This window comes from Schistocerca nitens, chromosome 1 (genome assembly GCF_023898315.1).
Source record: "Schistocerca nitens isolate TAMUIC-IGC-003100 chromosome 1, iqSchNite1.1, whole genome shotgun sequence".
NCBI lineage: Eukaryota > Metazoa > Arthropoda > Insecta > Orthoptera > Acrididae > Schistocerca > Schistocerca nitens.
The window spans coordinates 1,094,550,741-1,094,570,288 of NC_064614.1; the positions used below are offsets into that span (position 1 = coordinate 1,094,550,741).

Consider the following 19,548-nt stretch of genomic DNA (forward strand, 5'->3'; position numbering starts at 1 on the left):
GCTCAACACGTGGGGCGTGAGGTCTCCACAGTACATCGATGTTGTCGCCAGTGGTCGGCGGAAGGTGCACGTGCCCGTCGACCTGGGACCGGACCGCAGCGACGCACGGATGCACGCCAAGACCGTAGGATCCTACGCAGTGCCGTAGGGGACTGCACCGCCACTTCCCAGCAAATTAGGGACACTGTTGCTCCTGGGGTATCGGCGAGGACCATTCGCAACCGTCTCCATGAAGCTGGGCTACGGTCCCGCACACCATTAGGCCGTCTTCCGCTCACGCCCCAACATCGTGCAGCCCGCCTCCAGTGGTGTCGCGACAGGCGTGAATGGAGGGACGAATGGAGACGTGTCGTCTTCAGCGATGAGAGTCGCTTCTGCCTTGGTGCCAATGATGGTCGTATGCGTGTTTGGCGCCGTGCAGGTGAGCGCCACAATCAGGACTGCATACGACCGAGGCACACAGGGCCAACACCCGGCATCATGGTGTGGGGAGCGATCTCCTACACTGGCCGTACACCACTGGTGATCGTCGAGGGGACACTGAATAGTGCACGGTACATCCAAACCGTCATCGAACCCATCGTTCTACCATTCCTAGACCGGCAAGGGAACTTGCTGTTCCAACAGGACAATGCACGTCCGCATGTATCCCGTGCCACCCAACGTGCTCTAGAAGGTGTAAGTCAACTACCCTGGCCAGCAAGATCTCCGGATCTGTCCCCCATTGAGCATGTTTGGGACTGGATGAAGCGTCGTCTCACGCGGTCTGCACGTCCAGCACGAACGCTGGTCCAACTGAGGCGCCAGGTGGAAATGGCATGGCAAGCCGTTCCACAGGACTACATCCAGCATCTCTACGATCGTCTCCATGGGAGAATAGTAGCCTGCATTGCTGCGAAAGGTGGATATACACTGTACTAGTGCCGACATTGTGCATGCTCTGTTGCCTGTGTCTATGTGCCTGTGGTTCTGTCGGTGTGATCATGTGATGTATCTGACCCCAGGAATGTGTCAATAAAGTTTCCCCTTCCTGGGACAATGAATTCACGGTGTTCTTATTTCAATTTCCAGGAGTGTATATTATACTAGGACTGACATGTGATTACATTTTGCCGGCCGCGGTGGTCTCGCGGTTCTAGGCGCGCAGTCCGGAACCGTGCGACTGCTACGGTCGCAGGTTCGAATCCTGCCTCGGGCATGGATGTCTGTAATGTCCTTAGGTTAGTTAGGTTTAAGTAGTTCTAAGTTCTAGGGGACTAATGACCACAGCAGTTGAGTCCCATAGTGCTCAGAGCCATTTGAACCATTTTTTTTATTACATTTTCACGCAATTTGGGTGCATAGATCCTGAGAAATCAGTACCCAGAACAACCACCTCTGGCCGTAATAACGGCCTTGATACGCCTCGGCTTTGAGTCAAACAGAGTTTGAATGGCGTGTACAGCTACAGCTGCCCATGCAGCGTCAACACGATAACAGAATTCATCAAGAGTAGTGACTGGCGTATTGGGACGAGCCAGTTCCTCGGTCACCATTGACCAGACGTTTTCAGTTGGTGAGAGATCTGGAGAATGTACTCAATGTACTCGCCAGGGCAGCAGTCGAACATTTTCTGTATCCAGAAAGGCCCGTACAGGACCTGCAACATGCGGTCGTGCATTATCCTGCTGAAATGTAGAGTTTCGCAGGGATCGAATGAATGGTAGAGCCACGTGTCGTAACACATCTCAAACGTAACGTCCACTGTACAAAGTGCCGTCAATGCTAACAAGAGGTGACCGAGACGTGTAACCAATGGCACCCCATACCATCATGCCGGGTGATACGCCAGTATGGCGGTGACGTATACACGCTTTCAATGTGCGTTCACCGCGATTTCGCAAACACGGATGCGACCATCATGATGCTGCAATTGGATTCATCCAACACGGCGTTCCGTATTACCCTCCTGAATCCACCGATGCCATATTCTGCTAACAGTCATTGAATCTCGACCAAGGCGAGCAGCAATGTCGGGATACGATAAACCGCAATCGCGATGGGCTACAATCCGACATTTATCAAAGTCGGAAACGTGATGGTACGCATTTCTCCTCCTTACACGAGGCATCACAACAACGTTTCACCAGGCAACGCCGGTCAACTGCTGTTTGTGTGTGAGAAATCGCTTAGAAACTTTCTTCATGTCAGCACGTTGTAGGTGTAGCCACCGGCGCCAACCTTGTGTGAGTGCTCTGAAAAGCTAATCATTTGCATATCACAGCATCTTCTTCCTGTCGGTTAAATTTCGCGTCCGTAGCACATCATCTTCGTGGTGTAGCAATTTTAATGGCCAATAGTGTATATCTTTCCTGGTACTCTGACGTACCAGTACACATGTGGAATGTGGGCCTGCAATTTGTTGTACTTATGAAGCTATTACACCAAGACTGAGAGATATGAACGACGTCTATGCCGGCAGTGCTGCAGTTGCTGATGCTTCAACCGGGTGTGGTGCGCCAGGACTCCGACCCTCCATCCCTCAAGGCACTCGTCATGGACCCGTACATCATCATTGCTGCAGGTGAGCACAACATGCTGCGCTGCTCATCCACATTATATATTTCTCTGTTTCCTTCCATATAGTTTTTTTTTCTTTTTCTTATGGACTGAAAAGGATGGAGGAAAGAGTCTGATAATAAGGTCAGAACAGAGTAGAGGATCTCGAATCGAACAAAAATTTCAAAATAACCAAAATTTCCCGTTGTGGTTTTACGGCCTCAAAATGACAGCCAATCAGCAGCTAGCGCGCGGATGTTTGTCCGGTAAGCGAATGCGATTTGGTGAATCTAGTAATGCCGGTTTTGTTGACACTTACTGCTCTGCTGCTCTAGTTAAAATAAAACATCGTTTGTACATCTGCATCCACATAGATACTTGGCGAGCCACCGTAAGGGGTTATGGTAGAGGATACGTTGGGCCTGTAATAGTAATTCCCTTCCCTGTTCCACTCGCAAAAATAGCGAGGGAAAACGGCTATCTACATGCCTCCATAAAAAACTCCTCCAGAACAGGCCATGGAGGCCCAACGGTACTGACCGGCCGCCGTGTCATCCTCAGCTCATAGGCGTCACTGGATGCGGATACGGAGGGGCGTGTGGTCAGTAGAGATGGGCAAAACTGTTCTTTTCAGAGATTGGATCAGAACTGTTCACTCCCTGAAATGAATTAGCTGTTTTTCATGACTCACCACTCATTTACAAAAGAAAATAAATGAAAGGCACATTGCCCTTTAAACTTGGTTTATTCCAGTACTATACCTGTATTTTGATCTTATTTGATCCTATTTTGAAGTAACATAGATAATGAGTAAGAATTTTGTATTGTTTATTGAAATTTCCACGATATGACAAAGTTTTTGATTATTGATTTATTTTGCACTAGCGTGGTTTTTTGGGTGATCGGAAAATGTTGTAGCTTGAGATTTACATTAACAATATATTTGGCTATAATGTATTAAAATTTCATTAACCTCATACAAATACATCGCAAGCCATATATTTTTCCTTTCGAAGACGCCTAAAATCGCAAAATCCGTACCAGAATAAGAAAAAAAAATATAAATTTGACTGTAAAACGAAAGTGCTGCATATAGCCTTACGCAGAATAAAACAAGGAAAATATTGGTGTATCACATTTTGCGATACGTTTATCGGTTCGCTCGTAATTAAAGCGTAAATTCGAGTGTCCATAATAAAAATCCTATAGTAAGAGTAGTCATCAGGAACCTAATCTAATCAGTTTAAACAAATAAAAATAAAATAAAAACAATTGATGTATACATAACATAATAATGTAATATACATAGCGGTATTACTACGAAGAACAATATCCAGTGGGGACGAACTCCGATGCAGAGGCGCTGAGTCGAGCAGGTCGAGCCGCGAGCTGTATTACTGCGTGAGCTGAGACCGCAGAGACCAGAGTGACACCAGAGTCGCTTTGCTCGAAGCTCTGGCTAGAGCCGAGACGGTGGGGTGAGCGTTGAGCGGGCGAGTTCCGAGGGTGGGGGGAGCTCACCCGCTCCGAGACAAATCGTCCGCTCCCTTGCGAGCAGGTTTTTGCAAGTAGTTCCTATGTTATCCGCTAGGTGGCTCTCTGTCCTGTTGCTGGCATCAACTGCCCAGAGGGCAGGACGTGCGACTGAAACGATCGCCGACAGAGTGCGATGCGAAGTTAAGCTGCGCCAGACACTGCACAGTGCACACGGCAGACGACGCACAGAGACGGCCCGGCATATGTGAAACACAAAATCCAATGGGGCACTGCACAATGCAGGCAGCCAAGGTAGAAGCAGGGCAGAGGCCGGCGCTGGCTGTGTTGTGTGGCGTGCACTGTGCTCTGACCAGCAGAGGCGCTGCTGATATGCTCCGTCTCTCTCTCTCTCTCTCTCTCTCTCTCTCTCTCTGCCTGGGAAACGTTTGGAGCTACCGTTCTTTTTTTCTGAATCACTGATTGTTCACTCCTTTGAAAGATTGAACTCTATGAATTAGTTCAAGAGCGGATCCCCCATCTCTAGTGGTCAGCACACCGCTCTCCCGGCATTGTGTCAGTTTCCGAGACCGGAGCCGCTACTTTTCAATCAAGTAGCTCCTCAGTTTGCCTCACAAGGACTGAGTGCACCCCGCTTGCCAACAGCGCTCGGCAGACCGGAATATCACCCACCCAAGTGCTAGCCCAGCCCGACTGACGGGAACCGGTGTCGCCACTGCGACAAGGCTGTTGGCGCATGCCTCCATACGAAACCAAATTTCTCTTATCCTTGTCTTTGAGGTGCTTAAGGGAAATTTATGTAGACATAAACAGAATCGTGCTGCAGGCAACCGCAACGACCGATTCTCTAAATTTTCTCAATAGTGTTTCGCGGATAAGTGTGTCGTCTTCTCCCAGGTATTAATTTTTTAGTTCTCCGAGCATTTCCGTAATACTCGCCTTTTAATCGAACATACCAGTAACAAATCTGGCAACACGCCTCTGAACTGCTTCAATGTATACCTTCAATCCGACCTGGTAGGGACCGCAAACACTCCTGCAAAAAAATGGATTGTACTACGTTCTACACAAGGTCTCCTCTTTAGATCCGCCACATTTTTCTCAAATTCTTCAAGTAAACCGAAGTTTACCATTCGTTTCCAAACAACCGACCTGACGCACTCGTTCCATTTCATATCGCTTTGCAACGCTACGCCTAGATGCTTAAGCGATATGACTGTGTCGAGCAGCACCCTAATATTCTGTATTCGAACATTACAGGTTGATTTTTCCTATCCATCTGCATTAACATATATTTTTGTACATTTAAATCAAACTGCCACTCATTACGCCATATATAAATTTTGCCCAAGTCACTCTCGCACAGTTCACTCGAAGACACTACTACAGCGGAATTAGCAATTCGTCGCAGATTGCTGCCCACTCTATGCGTCAGATCATTTATATATATAAAGAACGGAGTTATCACATTTCCCTGGGGCGTTCCAGACGCTGCGCTTGCCTCTGGTGAACACTCGCCGTCGAGAAAAACGTACTGGGAATTGTTCAAATGGTTCAAATGGCTCTGAGCACTATGCGACTTAACTTCTGAGGTCATCAGTCGCCTAGAACTTAGAACTAATTAAACCTAACTAACCTAAGGACATCACATACATCCATGCCCGAGGCAGGATTCGAACCTGCGACCGTAGCGGTCACGCCGTTCCAGACTGAAGCGCCTAGAACCGTACGGCTACACCGGCCGACTGGGAATCGTTATTTAAGATCTCTTCGAGCCCTCACATATCTGAGAACCTATTGCGTACGCTCAGACCTTTTTTAACAGTCTGTAGTGTATCACTATCTCAATCAGATTCCGGAATTCTAGGAATATGAAATCTACCTGTTCCCCTTCATACATGATTCGCAAGACATCGTGCGAAGATGCTTTCAAAAATTTACCACATACAGTCTTAGAACACTCTCAAGAATTCTGCAGCAAACCTATGTTAAGGATAATGGTCTGTAATTTTGCGGGTCCGTTATTTTACATTTCTTATGTACAGGGGTCACCTGCATCGCTTACCAGCTGCTTCGGACTTTGAGCTAAGCGAGAGATTTGCGATAAGTACAAGCTAATTAAGGCTACCATGCCGAAGAGTAAAAGCGAATTGGAGTTCCATCCGTTCTGGCGACTTACTTATTTCACCTCTTCCAGCTGCTTCTCAATGACAGTGATGCGTATGTCTACATCCTCTAAACAAGAGGCTTTGCGTATGACAAACAATGGTATGTCTATAGGATCGTCTTGCATGATTGGCTTCTTTAAACGCAAGATTGAAAACTTCACCTTTCCCATTGCTGTTTTATGTTGACTGGTAGACGACTGACTGAATAGAAGCCATTGATCCGCCTAGTGACTTTACGGAGAGCTAGAATTTTCTCGGGTCCTCTGCAAGATATTCCGTTCAGGTATGGCGGAGGCGGTAGTTGCATGCTTCTGGCATCGATCTTTTTTTACACGCTCTCTCTAGATTAGCAAAAAACTTGTGGTCGTTACATTTCATTATTAATAACATTGCACTTAACCATATGTCGACTATCTTACTATAATAACTTAATTGATGGAGTGTAGCTCGTATCAAACTGATGCATTCTATTTTCCTAGCAAGCAGGCATATTCGTGTTGCATTTCTGGTTGTTTGTGATATTGTTTCGTGGCGCGAAAAAAAATATTAAAAAAAAACTGCACAAATGTGAATGCGAGTCGCGATCTGAAGATTTCTTGCAAACTTAATAATGTACACTCCTGAAAATGGAAAACAGAACACATTGACACCGGTGTGTCAGACCCACCATACTTGCTCCGGACACTGCGAGAGGGCTGTACAAGCAATGATCACACGCACGGCACAGCGGACACACCAGGAACCGCGGTGTTGGCCGTCGAATGGCGCTAGCTGCGCAGCATTTGTGCACCACCGCCGTCAGTGTCAGCCAGTTTCCCGTGGCATACGGAGCTCCATCGCAGTCTTTAACACTGGTAGCATGCCGCGACAGCGTGGACGTGAACCGTATGCGCAGTTGACGGACTTTGAGCGAGGGCGTATAGTGGGCATGCGGGAGGCCGGGTGGACGTACCGCCGAATTGCTCAACACGTGGGGCGTGAGGACTCCACAGTACATCGATGTTGTCGCCAGTGGTCGGTGGAAGGTGCACGTGCCCGTCGACCTGGGACCAGACCGCAGCGACGCACGGATGCACGCCAAGACCGTAGGATCCTACGCAGTGCCGTAGGGGACCGCACCGCCACTTCCCAGCAAATTAGGGACACTGTTGCTCCTGGGGTATCGGCGAGGACCATTCGCAACCGTCTCCATGAAGCTGGGCTACGGTCCCGCACACCGTTAGGCCGTCTTCCGCTCACGCCCCAACATCGTGCAGCCCGCCTCCAGTGGTGTCGCGACAGGCGTGAATGGAGGGACGAATGGAGACGTGTCGTCTTCAGCGATGAGAGTCGCTTCTGCCTTGGTGCCAATGATGGTCGTATGCGTGTTTGGCGCCGTGCAGGTGAGCGCCACAATCAGGACTGCATACGACCGAGGCACACAGGGCCAACACCCGGCACCATGGTGTGGGGAGCGATCTCCTACACTGGCCGTACACCACTGGTGATCGTCGAGGGGACACTGAATAGTGCACGGTACATCCAAACCGTCATCGAACCCATCGTTCTACCATTCCTAGACCGGCAAGGGAACTTGCTGTTCCAACAGGACAATGCACGTCCGCATGTATCCCGTGCCACCCAACGTGCTCTAGAAGGTGTAAGTCAACTACCCTGGCCAGCAAGATCTCCGGATCTGTCCCCCATTGAGCATGTTTGGGACTGGATGAAGCGTCGTCTCACGCGGTCTGCACGTCCAGCACGAACGCTGGTCCAACTGAGGCGCCAGGTGGAAATGGCATGGCAAGCCGTTCCACAGGACTACATCCAGCATCTCTACGATCGTCTCCATGGGAGAATAGCAGCCTGCATTGCTGCGAAAGGTGGATATACACTGTACTAGTGCCGCCATTGTGCATGCTCTGTTGCCTGTGTCTATGTGCCTGTGGTTCTGTCAGTGTGATCATGTGATGTATCTGATCCCAGGAATGCGTCAATAAAGTTTCCCCTTCCTGGGACAATGAATTCACGGTGTTCTTATTTCAATTTCCAGGAGTGTATATAGATAACAACAATAATAATAATTGACTTCCGTGACCCTAACCTACCCCAGTTTTCCAATCGGGGAAAGGGGACCTATGGTTTAACATTGTATCCGAACTGCGTCTTGCCGGCCGGAGTGGCCGAGCGGTTCTAGGCGCTACAGTCTGGAGCCGCGCGACCGCTACGGTCGCAGGTTCGAATCCTGCCTCGGGCATGGATGTGTGTGATGTCCTTAGGTTAGTTAGGTTTAAGTAGTTCTAAGTTCTAGGAGACTGATGACCTCAGAAGTTAAGTCCCATAGTGCTCAGAGCCACTTGAACCATTTGAACCGAACTGCGTGTTGTTCCTGTCGATACCGCAAATCGTTGAGAAGTGAAGGCTGGATTGAACACAGGCTGAAAATACCTGTGCTACGACTGTGATTCGATCACGTGACCTCTCGATTTCCAGACAAGCGCTTTACCGATAGACAGGCGTCTCATGTGCGTGTGCCTACGTGACGGGCCCGATCTGCAGATAGTTCGCCGATACTTTTTTCTGAGTAAAGTTTGGGGATATCCAAATATATGACATATATGGCCATACCTTATGATTGCATTGGCTTAAGAGCTCAAATTTTTACACCACCAAGAGAGCGTAGACCTTAGTAGGTGACATACATTTTAACTTGATACCTCTAAATGTTCCTGAAAAAAAAATGTAGTCTTAACTGACAGGCAGCGATACAAACAAACGGACAACAAATGGCAAAAATATTTTTTGTGATATGATTATAAATTAACAATTTTCAGATTATTTTCTTTACTTGCATTGTGAAACCTTCCTTCTTGCCAAACTTTATTATTCTAAGTCAACGGTAGGTCGAGGTGGCGCGGTGGTTAGTACAATGGACTAGCATTCAGGAGGAGCGCCATGGTTCAAACCGGCGTCCGGCCAATCTGATATGGCTTTCCTTTGGTTTCCCTAAATCGCTTCAGTCAAATGCAGGGATCCAGAGTGAGATTTTCACTTTGCAGCTGAGTGTGCGCTGATATGAAACTTCCTGACACATTAAAACTGTGTGCCGGAACGAGACTCGAAATCGGGACCTTTGCCTTTCGCGGGCAAGTGCTCTACCATCTGAGCTACCCAAGCACGACTCACGCCCCGCGAAAGGCAAAGGTCCCGAGTTCGAGTCTCGGTCCCGCATACAGTTTTAATCAGTCAGGAAGTTTCATATCAGCGCACACTCCGCTGCAGAGTGAAAATCTCATTCTGGAAACATCGTTCAGGCTGTGGCTAAGCCATGTCTCCGCAATATCCTTTCTTTCAGGAGTGCAAGGTTCGCAGGAGAGCTTATGTAAAGTTTGGAAGGTAGGAGGCGAGGTACTGGCAGAATTAAAGCTGTGAGGACGGGGCGTGAGTTATGCTTGGGTAGCTCAGATGGTAGAGCACTTGCCCGCTAAAGGCAAAGGTCCCGAGTTCGAGTCTCGGTCCGGCACACAGTTTTAATCTGTCAGGAAGTTTCAAATGCCGGGATGGTTCCCTTGAAAGGACACGGGGGATTTCCTTCCCCACCCTTCCATAATCCGAGCTCATTGTCGACAGGACGTTGAGCACTAATCTCCTCCTATTCAACGATAAGTAACGTATTTGTTTTGGTGAGTGAGGTAGAGAGTATTAAAATATGTGACACAAATGACCATACCTTTCCACTGCATTGCCTTATACGCTTACGTTACGTACACCGCCAAGAGACCGTCGACCTTAGAATTTGATGTAAATTTAAAGTTGATACCTCTACCCGTTCCTGAGAAAAACGGCTCTTAACAACCGGACAGGCAGACAGGCAGGCGGGCAACTTAATATTTCTATGAGGGTTGCATTTTTCCCAGTTGAAGTGCAGAATTCTTAAACTGAAAGGAACGCTATTGGAAGCTTTTGTGCCCTAATAAGATGTGGCGTTTCCAGTTGCTAGGAGAATAGAAGGGAACGGAAATGTAATTTTGAGAATTGGTGACTAGTGGGTGTGAGTGTGACTATGACTAGTCAATATCCATTATATGTTCCGGAGTTGAATTGATACCTCAGAACGTGCAGGCTGCGAGTGCGTTCTGCCAAAGTCATAATTTTTTTCTCAGTGTCCTAACATGTTGTCCATACATCGCTGTCCATTCACGACTAATTTCACAGCGAGATTATGCAGGGGACTGAAGGTGTAGCTTCGCCTAGTAGTGCACTATGAAGAAATATCATCAAGACCGAGGAATACGATAACTGTTCTAAATCAGAAAGTAAAGACGAATCACTGATGTCACTGTGAGCAGTAAAAATACACTACTGGCCATTAAAATTGCTACACCAAGAAGAAATGCAGATGATAAACGGGTATTCATTGTACAAATATATTATACTAGAACTGACATGATTACATTTACACGCAATTTGAGTGCATAGATCCTGAGAAATCAGTACCCAGAACAACCACTTCTGGCCGTAATAACGCCCTTGATACGCCTGGGCATTGAGTCAAACAGAGCTTGGATGGCGTGTACAGCTACAGCTGCCCATGCAGCGTCAACACGATAACAGAATTCATCAAGAGTAGTGACTGGCGTATTGGGACGAGCCAGTTCCTCGGTCACCATTGACCAGACGTTTTCAGTTGGTGAGAGATCTGGAGAATGTACTCAATGTACTCGCCAGGGCAGCAGTCGAACATTTTCTGTATCCAGAAAGGCCCGTACATGACCTGCAACATGCGGTCGTGCATTATCCTGCTGAAATGTATGGTTTCGCAGGGATCGAATGTAGAGTAGAGCCACGGGTCGTAACACATCTGAAATGTAACGTCCACTGTTCAAAGTGCCGTCAACGCGAACAAGAGGTGACCGAGACGTGTAACCTATGGCAGCCCATACCATCACGCCGGGTGATACGCCAGTATGGCGATGACGAATACACGCTTCCAATCTGCGTTCACCGCGATGTCGCCAAACACGGATGCGACCATCATGATGCTTTAAACAGAACCCGGATTCATCCGAAAAAATAACGTTTTGCCATTCGTGAACCAGGGTTCGTCGTCGAGTAGACCATCGCAGGCGCTCCTGTCTGTGATACATCGTCAAGGGTAACCGCAGCCATGGTCTCCGAGCTGACAGTCCGTGCTGCTGCAAACGTCGTCGAACTGTTCGTGCAGATGGTTGTTGTCTTGCAAACATCCCCATCTGTTGACTCAGGGATCGAGACGTGGCTGCACGTTCCGTTACAGCCATGCGGATAAGATGCCTGTCATCTCGACTGCTAGTGATATGAGGCCGTCGGGATCCAGCACGGCGTTCCGTATTACCCTCCTGAACCCACCGATTCCATATTCTGCTAACAGTCATTGGATGTCGACCAACGCGAGCAGCAATGTTGCGATACGATAAACCGCAATCGCGGTAGGCTACAATCCGACATTTAATAAAGTCGGAAGCGTGATGGTACGCATTTGTCCTCCTTACACGACGTATCATAACAACGTTTCACCAGGCAACGCTGGTCAACTGCTGTTTGTGTATGAGAAATCGGTTGGAAACTTTCCTCATGTCAGAACGTTGTAGGTGTCGCCACCGGCGCCAACCTTATGTGAATGCTCTCAAAAGCTAATCATTTGCATATCACAGCATCTTCTTCCTGTCGGTTAAATTTCGCGTCTGTAGCACATCTTCGTGGTGCAGCAATTTTAATGGCCAGTAGTGTAAGTTTGAAATATGCCTTTAGTTGCAAAGAGCGTCTCTTGGCAAGTAGTAATGCAGAGATTGTAGTGACAGGCACCTGATGAGGCTGTACTTGGTTGTGACAGGAGCCATCACGTTCGCCAACATGGGTATCGCAATGCTGGAGCCGTCGCTGCCGATCTGGATGATGGACACGATGGGGGCCGGCCGCTGGAAGCAGGGTGTCACCTTCCTGCCAGCGTCTATCTCCTACTTGGTGGGCACCAACCTCTTTGGACCGCTCGGACACCGCATGGGACGGTCAGTGTCCAGCCACATCGGCCGCTCAACTACCTACCACTGCTCTGTTTCTTAGAGCTAATCAGTCTTTCCACTAGTTTGATTTCATCATCCATCTACTTTTGCCTTTAGACAATATTCTCATCTCTATGTAACTGTTACACACAACATGTAATTAATTCTATTTTCGTGTATGTAGTATTTGTGTGACCCTACAATTTGTCCCCTCTACCACTCTTTCCAGCGATGTTCCTGGATTCCTATTAGATGTCCCACTAATCTGTTCCGTCTCCTTATAAAAGTTTCCCTCACACTTCTTTCCTCGCTATTGTTTACACAAACTTTCCATTTCATACTTTGTAAAAAAAATACATTTAACCTTTTTTCTAGAGCACCGAATTCGAAAAACTTCTTCACCCATTCTTTTTAACATGCTGTCTATTCGTTACATGAGACATCAGTTTAGTATCTTTTCCATAGCGCAACTTCCAAAATTAGTATCTTAACTGCATAATACGAGGATAATCGCAAAAGTAAGATATCCTATTTTTTTTATAAGTACGTAGACCTGTTTATTTCTACAATGGTTTACATTAGTTTACAGCTTGAACATTCAGCTATTTTTCGACATAATCACCATTTCTGTCGACGCGTTTTCGTAGATGCCGTGGAAGTTTTTGTATGCCCACGTCATACCATCTCGCCGCCATGCTGTTCAGGAAGTTATGAACCTCTTCTTTCACCTCGATGTCGGAGCTGAATCGCTTTTCGTCCAAATGCTCTTCTAATTTAAGGAACAGGTGATAGTCACTGGGCGCCAAGTCAGGACTATAGGGTGGGTGGGTGATTATGTTCCACTGAAACTGTTGCAAGAGAGCAACGGTCTGCCGAGGGATGAGTGGGCGAGCGTTGTCATGGAGAACGTGTACGCCCTTGCTCAACATTCCTTTCTCCGGTTCTGAATTGCCTGTTTGAGTTTTTTCAGAGTCTCATAGCACCTGTCAGCGTTAATTGTGGTCCCAACGATTCAGCTCCGACGACGAGGTGAAAGAAGAGGTTCATAACAATGGTTCAAATGGCTCTGAGCACTATGGGACTCAACTGCTGAGGTCATTAGTCCCCTAGAACTTAGAACTAGTTAAACCTAACTAACCTAAGGACATCACAAACATCCATGCCCGAGGCAGGATTCGAACCTGCGACCGTAGCGGTCTTGCGGTTCCAGACTGCAGCGCCTTTAACCGCACGGCCACTTCGGCCGGCTTGAGGTTCATAACATTCTGAACAGCATGGCGGCGAGCTGGTATGACATAGGCATACAAAAACTGCCACAGCGTCTACAAAAATGCATCGACAGAAATGGTGATTATGTCCAAAAATAGCTAAATGTTCAAGCTGTAAACTGATGTAAACCATTATAGAAATAAACAGGTCTACGTACTTTTAAAAAATAGGAGACCTTACTTTTGGGATTACCCTCGTATTTAAGTCACTGTTAGTGAAAATTAAAATACGGAACGACAGAGTAAAACTAATATTTCCGAAAGAAAATTATTAAATTTTTATTACATGTATACAGTATAAGTTGCTAGCAGAAACTGCAGTTGCGGCTTTGTACAGTCAGATGAAAGAAATATAAAATTACTTATTTATTTCGGTATGTTGACACATGGAACTATAATGAGACATGATCCAGTGCACGGAGATAATTATGAGGAGCATTTATGTTACAATTCGTGACTGGTACTCGGTTGAATAATGACGAACTTCTGATCGGGTGTCCGTGAGCATAAAACTACACAGGGGGAGAGAACTGCAGAAAAAAGTATTACGCTACTGTGTTCATGAGAACTATGCTAACGAACTTAGGTCTACTATGTCCAACTGTGAAGATGGAGCCAAGTCACCAAATCGCGTCTTGACTCATAAGTGTAGCCTTTTGGTGAGTTAGTACTTATAACGAATCTATTTATGTGATATCTTCTGTTCTCCTTCTGAAGTGAATATTCGTTGTGTTTTCAGATGGCTAGCCTCGATGCTTGGACTGATTATAATTGGAATCTGCTTAATGTGTGTAAGTACCCCACTACAGTGTGATTTTAGAAACATACGTAATTATAGTAATTAACTTTCTTAATTGAGCAGTAGTAACTGAGCTCACCATGTTATTAGAAGCATATTCGTTGAACATCGATAAGTATCATACGACTTTCAATGTAACATCGTAGTAGCTACGATCAAACTTGTAGCACGTCTGTAATAGTTGTAAGAGCTAAGAAAATAAATTACACAGTAAATTGTAATTATTCCAACAACACGATATCAATTGGATGTAATAAAAGAAAGTCATCTAGTTAAAACCTGGCAACAGTGTAACGTACACGGTGAGCGGTGTGCCATACGCACGACTCGCTAGTGGGTATTCTCGCAAATGAAAGCATCCATGCTTCAGACGTCTGTGTCCAAATTGAATCACAGTCATTATTACGCTAAACAAAAACAGCCAGCTGTTTAATTACGTTTCCGACATCTTCGCCAGTATTTATAAGCCAAGACGTTTAGGTACAAAACAGTCAGAACAGTTACTTGATATAGCAATGGGGCAACATTACAGCCTCCTGCGAATCGATACACATAAATCCATGAGGGAGACAAAGAAAATGTATTAGGTCATCGACATCCTGATCAAAACAATCTTGGCAATTTACAACTGTATTATCTTGAAAGATTCTATCTCCGTCTGGAAACACTGTAATTGTAATTGAATGGACGTGGGCCCGCAGTAGGCATGTCAGATATATTGATGTGCAACTTAACGAGACAATGAGGCTCATAACAGGAACAGTAAGACCCATCCCGAAACCTTGGCTGCCCGTCCTTGCCAATATCGAACCACCCTCGATTAGACGTGAAAGAGCAATCCAGAGGTACAAAGAAAAGTTCAGGGACCTACCTCCTCCCCCTGACAGATTGATGTCAAGAAATCCCTTCTGGAAAGAACTCAAACAACAGATTGATATCGATAACCTGTGGAAACAGCAATGGCAGGAAAGCAAAGTGAATAACAGTTTCCTTATTGAGGACCCATCTCAACGAGTTCCAGGCTTCCAACTCCAACGTAGAGTGTGGGTAACTCTAAATCGTCTGCGGACAGGTGTTGGTCGGTGCGGATATTTGTTGAAAAAGTGGGGTTTCTCCCAGGACCCCAATTGTGAGTGCGGAGAGAGTCAAACCATGCAGCATATAGTTGAGTGCGACGTACACGGACTTAAGGGAGGAAATCTGATGGACATACATGTGATAAGTGACCAAGCACTTTTGTGGCTGGAAACCCTGAAAATTTTATTGTAAATCATTGTTAATGTTAATTTAAATTTTTATGTTGATGTTTGTAAGTGTATCACGCTTTGCCTGTAGCTGAACGAGAAATAAAATAAATAATGGACGTGGTCACCTAAAGTGCTTCTGTAGGCGGTACGAATTACATTTACTTTCCATACGACGACAGAGCTCATTGAAAACCACAATATAACTGTCCAAATTATACATCGAAGAAGCAATTATGCAAATAACTGAAAGTTTTGGTTCAAATGGCTCAAATGGCTCTGAGCACTATGGGACTCAACTGCTGAGGTCATTAGTCCCCTAGAACTTAGAACTAGTTAAACCTAACTAACCTAAGGACATCACAAACATCCATGCCCGAGGCAGGATTCGAACCTGCGACCGTAGCGGTCTTGCGGTTCCAGACTGCAGCGCCTTTAACCGCACGGCCACTTCGGCCGGCTGAAAGTTTCGGAACTGGGATAAATATGCAGAGTGAAAGGATATCAATAACACGATTTTCTGTTCACACTGCTGTCCTCAGTGAAAGTAAGGAATTAAAGGAATTATCGAAGGGAAAGAAAAGTCTAATGGAAGAAATTATACACTATTTGTAAACCGAAGAAAGACGAATGTAATGACGAGAAAGCAGTAATCAGATTATTTATAAACTTATCAAAATTTTCATTAGTTTTTTTTTCACCAGTTTTCTGACTAGTTTGATGCGGCCCGCAACGAATTCCTCTCCTGTGCCAAGCTCTTCGTCTCAGAGTAGCACTTGCCATCTATGTCCTCAATTATTTCCTGCGGGTATTCCACACCCTGTCTTCCTCCACATTTTTTACTCTCTATAGCTCCCTCTAGTATTTCTTGTCAGTGCTTTTCCATATATTACTTTCCTCGCCGACCCTGCGGAGAACATCCTCATTTCTTAATTTATCAGTCTCCCTAATTTCCAACATTCTCCTATAGCACCACATCTCAAATGCTTCGATTCTCTTCTTTTCCGCCACAGTCCACATCTGACTAGTATACGATGCTGTGTTCCAAACGTACATCCACAGAAACTTCTTCCTCAGATTAAAACCTATGTTTGATACTTCTGTAGTTCTCTTGGCCAGAATGCCCTTTTTGCCAGTGCTAATCTGCTTTTTGTGCCCTCCTTCCTTGCTTCCTCCTCCGTCATGGGTGAGTTTGCTACCTACGTAGCACAATTCCTTAAATTCATCTATTTCGTGAGCACTAGTTCTGACGTTATGTTTCTCGCTGTTCTCATTTCTGCTACTCCTCAACACTTTCGTCTTTCTTCGATTTACTTTCAATCCATATTCTGTACTCATTAGACTGTTCATTCCATCCAAACGATTCTGTAATTCTTCTTAGAATTTACTGAGGATAGCAATGTCAACAGTGAATCATATTATTGGTGTCCTTTCACCATGAATTTTAATCCCACTCTTGAACGTTCCTTTTATTCCCGTCGTTGTTTCCTCGATGTATAGATTGAACAGTAGGAGCGAAAGACAACATCCCTGTCTTACACCCTTTGTAATCCGTCTACTAGTACCGAATAACGGCCTTAATTTGAGGAAGAAATTTCTGAGAATAGACGTTTGGAACACAGCATTGTATGATAGTGAATCACAGACTGTGGGAAAACTGAAAAAGAAGAGAATCGAACGTTTGAGATGCGGTGCTATTGGAGGATGCTGAGACATAGACGGTGTAATGGAATAAGAAAGTTCTTGGCAAAATCTAAGAAGGGAATACGTTGACAAGGAAAAGAGACACGATGATAAGTCATGTGTTAGGACATTAGGGACTAACATTCACGGTACTAGAGAGAGCTGTAAAGTTTAAAAACTGTAGTGGAAGAGAGACATTGGAATACAGCCAATTAATAACCGAGGTCGTAGGTTGCAAGTGCTACTCTGAGATGAAGAGGTTGGCGCAGGAAAGGAATGCGTGGCTGGCAGCATCAAACTAGTCAGGAGAAAAAAGTAGAAAGAACAGCTTAGAAATTAATGACCATCTCAGGGAAACTTCATTTATTAATTGAAAGGTCCAAAATATCCGGGTTGATAGGAATAAGTACGGATCGCACTGATAAGCAGCAGCCGCGCGGACTAGCCGCGCGGTTTGAGGCCCCATGTCACGGATTGCGCTGCCCCTCCCGCCGGAGGTTCGAGCCCTCCCTCGAGCATGGGTGTGTGTGTCGTTCTTAGCGTAAGTTAGTTTAAGTACTGTGTAAGTCTAGGGACCGATGACCTCAGCGGTTTGGTCCCTTAGTAATTCACACATTTTTTTTTAACCAGTCGCTCAGGAACGTATACGAGGTTGTACAAACATCAATTAAAGGCGCAAGAACTGCGTGGTTTTGGACACTAACTATGAATGATTGGCTCAGACAGTCTAGTTCGGAGTTCAACGTCCGCCGATTGTAATACAATGAGCAAAGAAAAGCGGATAGGCCTGTAAATAAATCACAGTTAGTGTCGGCTCGCAAGGTATTGCAAATTTTATTGGGTGACAGGAGAACTTCATTTTATCTGATTTTGTGAACTGTAATCAAGAGACTTTGAATCTTTCATGGACATTCCCGCTGATTGCGAATAAATATCGTGGTTTAAAAACGGTGTACCTTCCCTTTTATGATAGTTCACCAGCATTCTAATTAATGCCACTTTCTGTTGTATTTGCTTGTAAAGGATGTTTCGAAGTTATTGCATCGAACTTTATGGGCGATAGATCACATCATCGAGTACAACAGTTGTTACAGACAACATGTTCGCTGACGCTTCCCGACAACGCTAGGGGTCCTTTATTATTCCCCGGCCATGTGACGCCGAAACGTCACAGAAATAGCAGGGTGTGCAGCATACTACGTACCACAATTAACTGACAGAGTGGTTTTCAACAAGAAAAGAATGAGAGGAAATAAGTGGAGAAAGGTATTTTAGAAGCGAAATAAGAAACTTAATTTTGCTGGGCCTACCTCCTTTCACACGAAACAAATGACAGGACTTGGTCGGAAATGGCGCTGGATCTCCCTCCAATTGAGAACATTTGGAGGATTTTGGGCAGCCCCCCCCCAACCATCTCGGCATTTTGACATCATAATCTGCCATCTGGACATAATTTGGCATGACATCCCTCAGAAGGACGTCCCGTAACTGTCAATCAATGCCAAGCCGAATAACTTAAGAGCGAGAGGTGGACCAACGAATTATTGACTTGCTCAATTTGTGAAGCTCTTTCTCTTCGACGAATAAACTGATTATTCTGAAACTGTAATCATTGTTCGTCTCTACATATACATCACATCTACCTATTTCCGTCGCATTCGGATAATTCCTTCCTGGAGCCTTTTTTATTTTTATTTCTTAGAGTTTACTTTGAAACACTCTGTATAGCCAGGCTGGAGAGCTACGAAGCAGACAGCGTGCAGTATGTGGTAAGAGACTATCTGATGTAGCGCCTCATAGGAACGCGCCTGACGGTTTGTTCTTAACAGGAGGTTACTACTATGGAGATAGGTTCCCAGATATACTACTGGATATCTATGAAGGGGTACATTACACTCTCTTTTTCCGTAAATTTAAATTTTTCTTTTATTATTGTGTTAAGCTGTTTTCTCATTGCGCTAGTAGATATAGTGGCTCCAAAAGCCCCTATATTTGAAATTGGTCCTATGGACAGAATAATACATGGATAGGGACAATTTTGGGTTTTTGAGATAAAATTTCCTAGATTGCTTGGCTGTGTCATGCATCTCTTCTAATATCCTCTTACATAAATTTAGGCTCGTTGCAAGTCTGTCGTTAGATGTTTTTTATTCCAGTCCTTGATCACAATTTCACTTCTTTAGACGATGACCGGTTTCTGTCCGTAATGACCATCCTCAGATCTTTTTTACACCCTGTTCTAAAGTGCTAAGGCCATATTGGCATCGTCAAAACGTATAATCAGTCGTTAGACATGACTTCAGTTCAAGACAACTGCTTGTGCTGTCGGGTTTC

At 45.6% G+C, this 19,548-nt stretch overlaps 1 protein-coding gene across 1 annotated transcript in view; it reads left to right on the forward strand.

Annotated features, from left to right (window-relative positions):
• Positions 1-19,548, forward strand: part of LOC126198673 (synaptic vesicular amine transporter) — an 857,338-nt gene that overhangs the window by 795,396 nt on the left and 42,394 nt on the right. The window contains exons 8-10 of the mRNA XM_049935169.1: positions 2,462-2,563; positions 12,052-12,226; positions 14,228-14,279. Coding sequence (XP_049791126.1) covers positions 2,462-2,563; positions 12,052-12,226; positions 14,228-14,279 — 329 coding nt within the window. The remainder of the gene's footprint in view (positions 1-2,461; positions 2,564-12,051; positions 12,227-14,227; positions 14,280-19,548) is intronic.